General features: G+C 47.0%; 1 protein-coding gene across 2 annotated transcripts in view; it reads right to left on the bottom strand.

Annotated features, from left to right (window-relative positions):
- The window catches only part of mgat5 (alpha-1,6-mannosylglycoprotein 6-beta-N-acetylglucosaminyltransferase), a 183,404-nt gene that overhangs the window by 3,349 nt on the left and 175,055 nt on the right, over nucleotides 1-5,000 (bottom strand). For both annotated transcript variants that reach the window (XM_083632428.1, XM_083632429.1), the window contains 2 exons: nucleotides 1,878-2,024; nucleotides 1,643-1,759 (listed from right to left, as the gene is read on the bottom strand). In XM_083632428.1, coding sequence (XP_083488554.1) covers nucleotides 1,643-1,759; nucleotides 1,878-2,024 — 264 coding nt within the window. The remainder of the gene's footprint in view (nucleotides 1-1,642; nucleotides 1,760-1,877; nucleotides 2,025-5,000) is intronic.

Raw genomic sequence — 5,000 nt, 5'->3', positions numbered from 1 at the left:
TGAAACGTTAGCCCGCTGTCTGCTCTCTGTACCAGTGTCTTTAGAGTCTCGTCAGCGCGGCTCTCCTCCAAAAAGACTCTCATGTGCGAAGGGGAGAACTTCAAACGGGGTGGGCCGACAACCGGGCCCATTGTTTGCAGGGCGAGCCGGCCGGTGCTTTCTGGAGAGGAGGGAGGGTGTTGAAGCCAAGCCGGAGCCTGGTAGGCTGCAGTCCGCCGCGGCTCACAAAGCATATGAGCCTCGGCAGGCTTGTCCCAATGAACAAACCCATTGTTTGGGCCCGCTCGGTGGAGCACAACACGACACGAGGTCCGGGCCCTGGACGTTAAATATGCATGGGCTCTGGACGGGGAGGAGGTAAGGGATCCCTCTCTCTCTCTCGCTTCTCCGTTTCTGTCCCGTTTTTGGGGTGAATGATGACGTATCGGGTTAGAAACGAGAATGGAAACAGCAAAATCCATCCTTATTTTATCACACAAAATGTTTTTCCGCTCACTGGAAGCGTAAAATTACTTTGAGAATTTGTTTTTCCCGCAATAAATAGTGATCCAGGTAGTGCAGCGGTAGATTCCCTGCCTACCAACACGAGGGTCGCAGGTTCGAGTCCCCGTGTTACCTTGGTCGGATGTCCATACAGGCACATTGGCCGTGTCTGCGGCCGTGGTGGGAAGCGGGATTAAGGGTATGTGTCCTAGTCACTGCACTAGTGCCTCCTCTGGTCGGTCAGGGCACCTGTTCGAGGTGAAGGAAATAGCGTGATCCTCCCACGCGCTACGTCCTGCCAGTGAAACCCCTCAATGTCAGGTGAAAAGAAGTAGCTGGTGACGGCACAGGTATTGGAGGAAGCATGTGCTTGTCTATAACTCTCCCCAGATCAGCAGAGGGGGTGGAGCAATGACCGGGAACAGCAAGGGGAAATGGTCAAGTACAGGCGTTGGGATTTCAAAGTAATAGACTACATGCACAACTTCTTTACTTCCTGAAATAAGTACAGCTTCTTTATTTCCTGTCCTACACTATTAGGTGTGCCTGATCATTGTTGTGACTGCAGCACACCTGACATTAATCAGTTCATCCAATAGTGATGACAGGAAATAAAGAAGCTGTACTAATTTCAGGAAGTAGTGGAGTTGTGCATGTAGCCCATTGGTACTTTTAATCAATTTAAAACAGCCTCGATAGCAGCATCTATAGTGGCCACCATTGTTGTTATTACTTGACAACGGCATTAGTCCCGCCCACTGCGCTGTTTATTGACGCTGATTGGCTAATTGTTATGTTGATGTTTGTGTCTTTAGGCTGCATGTGGCTTCTTAGCATCAGTGGGACAAACCTGGATAAATAAAATAAAGAAAATACTGATGAACTGACCCATTAAAGTCATATTTCTCTTTCCCTCTCCAAAACTAGGGTCACTGTCAGTCACCGTCTCTGGCAATATTTATGTCTTTTGAATTCAACAGTAAATATCTCATCTTGCTTGTTCTCCATCCAAAGTATGATTGATTTGAATGCACTTTGGTTGGCTCCATGCACCAAAGTGTATTTAAGTATCTGTAGTTGCTATATGCGGATTGGAGAGGCGTCTTATCTTATCTTATCTGATCATATCATGTTAATGCAGGTGTCATGATGGGGTTACCTTCTGGCTGAGGATGGAGCGGACGGCCCTCTCCACCTCGACAGGGTTTTCAATGTCCACCGTCCAAACGTGGGGCTGGCCGATGTACACCTCGGCATACGGGTGTTGAGAGGTCAGCTGTGAGGAGGAGAGGAGAGGAAAAGAGGAGAGGAGAGGAGGGGAGGGGAGAGGTCAAGTCTAAACAGAGTCATTTCCTGAATAAAACCGTCTACAGCAGCACAGAGAAACCTCTCACCTCTCTCAGTGTGGGCTTGCCCTTGAAGAAGTCGGTGTTCTTGCTGCTCTTGGCCGGGGTGAACTTGGGGTTGAGGAAGGCGCAGCCATTGGCTATGGCCTCCAGGGGGGCGGGACCCTCGTAGGGGAAGGACAGGCCCACGAACAGCTGTGTTGGAAAGGAAACAACAAGAGAGAGCCAGCGATTTAGTTTGAGATTCTCGGCTGAGTGACGCTTTGAAATCGCTGTAAACTCCACGGCAAGTTCATGCCTGTAGTTCTAGGCAGTTCTAGAGGTCGTGTACATTTGGAGAAAATTCACACAGTCACACTCCAACTTCACGCCCGACTCTGCCTACTGAATCACATCTTGAATATCTCTCACCTCTATACACTCTATTATGCTCTGATTTTGAATTAAAATAATAATCCCCCTTTTGCGGTTTGTAGAAAATGGAGAAAGCGGTATCGGCTGTTACTCTGATGATAGGTTCAGCAGAGCTATGGGAGTTTCTGCTGTGCTGGCTGATGGTGGCAGCGACTCGCCCTTATGGAAACAAACTCCCTTTTCATTATGAGCACAAACTGCAGAGGAGGCAGCGCTTTCTCTATTAAAAAGAAGAAGAAACAAAAGAGAATAGTGTGAAAAGGCCTGGAGCTTTGCCTTCCCCCTCTGTGCTCCACATGGCTCCTCTGTGCTCCACATGGCTCCATGGCTTTATTGGGGTTTAAGCATTTCACAGGCCAGTAAAGGTTTGGTGAAGAGGGAGCTCCTCTGCTTTGTGGGAAGTGGAGACACATGTAACCTGGGACAGTAATGACAGGCTACAGTACTACAGAGAGAAGCAATGTTTTAAACATACTCTCACACTCCATCTATCTTCTTATCAGTATATAAATGGGAGGTCTCTGTCTGTCCCACTGATGACATCATCAGTGATGTCATACATTCACTCACTCACACACACACACACACACACACACACACACACACACACACACACACACACACACACACACACTAATGATGTCATCAGTGATGTCATAAATTGTGACATCATCAGTGATGTCAGGGGCATTGTGACATCACACACACACACGCAGGAGACAGACACACACACACACACACACACACACACACGGGCGTATGCGCGCACGCACGCACGCACACGCACACACACACACACACACACACACACACACACACACACACACACACACACACACACACACAAAGTCCCAGTGATGATGTCATCATTAATGTCATACATTGTGACATCATCAGTGATGTCATAAGAGGTTGTGATGTCATCAGTGATGTCATAAAAGCAGTTGAGACATCATCAGTGATGTCATAAGAGTCACACTGATGATGTCATCAGTGATGTCATAAGTCCCAGGGGCAGACACTGAAAGAAGAGGGAGTCTGGCTTCAGACCCCCATCTTCAGCCATGTTGCCAGCTCCAGGACAGGTGATCCAGCATCCCTGAAGTATGCCATCAAGGAGCAGCCAGAGTGAGGCCGCGCAGCGGCCGAGCTGCGTATGTGAGCTGCAGGGCCAGCTCAGTTAGCTGCAGGGTGGGCGAGCCCGCGTAGCGGGCGAGCCTAGGAATCGAGCGCGAGATGCCTAGTGCTGTACAGTAGTCTATATACAGTACACTGCTCAAAACTGCCCCAAACACACTCTCACACTCCATACAGTAGCATACAGTATATACACTGCTCTAACAAACACCAGTGTTGCAAATCATGAAACATAATTTTCCTGCAACTTGACATTTACTGTACACAAAGCAATTAAAAAATAATCAAGTCTCGTGCAACATGGTAGTTTGTTTCACTAAAACAATTGATTAGACTGGTAATGTTTTATCTGTCATATTGTTTTCCCTTTTTCTCTCTCTCGCTACACTAATTATATTGTATCAAGTGGGGAGTGTCATGGTAACTTGCATCTTTGTATCTTATTTTGTATCGTTTTCTAGCTGCATAATATCAATTTGGACGTGTTGTATGGGCTTTTCTTCTGTCACTGGCTGGCTACTTTCTTTCATTACGGCTGTCCCGGAGAATAGGAGGAGAGCCATCAGTGCATTAATAGCCTACTTATTGACATGCTTTATTGATATGCTGGAGGACAAAATACAAGCTAAAAAGGCTAACATCTGTGCGTGAAGGACTGGCTAGAGACCAATGGATCATTTCACACTCTCTTCAAGGAGATTGCTCCAATGAATACATTCTCACAAAACAGACAGCAGCAAACGTTATCATTAGCAAATTGTTTAAACATCTGTCATGTTAACATTAACTAAGCTAGCTACAGGGCTCAGCTGTTTGACAAAATGAAAAACTTCAGCATTACCAACCTTGCATGAAGTCTATGAGGATAACTTCATCTCCTTCTGAAGCGTCTAAGTTACAGATACACACCATATTCTGTTGTATTATTCTGTTCATTTTGGTGATAAGCTGTTGCCGAGTTGAAATCAATCAATGGTATCAAGAGGTCGTTTGCCTAGCTCACGTTCGTTTGTTGACATGGCTCAGCTGTTTGACATCATCATCTGATACATTATCAGCATTTTTGATTGGCTGTTGCATGAAACTAGCTTCACAAAGTTGCGAGTTTTGCAACTGTTCAGCTGAGTTTCAGACAAGTTTCAAGTGCGTTGCAGAGGGCCTTAGACCATGCAGGTCATTTGCAACTTAGTTTCACCTACGTTTCAACCAACTAAAGTTGCGTGAAAGTTTCACTGTGTAAAGCCAGCCTAACACACCCAAACACACTCTCACACTCCATACAGTATCCTATATACGGAGGAGGGGAGGGGGCTCTAATAACAAGTTCATTCTTCCAGATGGGCAAAGCAAATATTTGCGGGGCTGTTGCAGCATGCCACAACCAGAGGAGGCTTGTCCGAGGGGCACAACTCAGGGGGAAAGGGAGAGAGAGAGAGAGAGAGGAGAGAGGAGAGAGGAGGGAGGAGGAGAGAGAGAGAGATATGGGTGGGAAGAGAGAGAGAGAGAGAGAGAGAGAGAGGAGAGAGGAGGAGAGAGAGATATGGGAGGGAAGAGAGAGAGAGAGAGAGAGAGGAGAGAGGAGGAGAGATGGAGAGAGAGAGAGAGAGATAGGGGGAAGAG

Source organism: Poromitra crassiceps (assembly GCF_964638095.1).
Source record: "Poromitra crassiceps genome assembly, chromosome: 3".
NCBI lineage: Eukaryota > Metazoa > Chordata > Actinopteri > Beryciformes > Melamphaidae > Poromitra > Poromitra crassiceps.
This window is presented reverse-complemented; position numbering and strand designations above follow the sequence as displayed.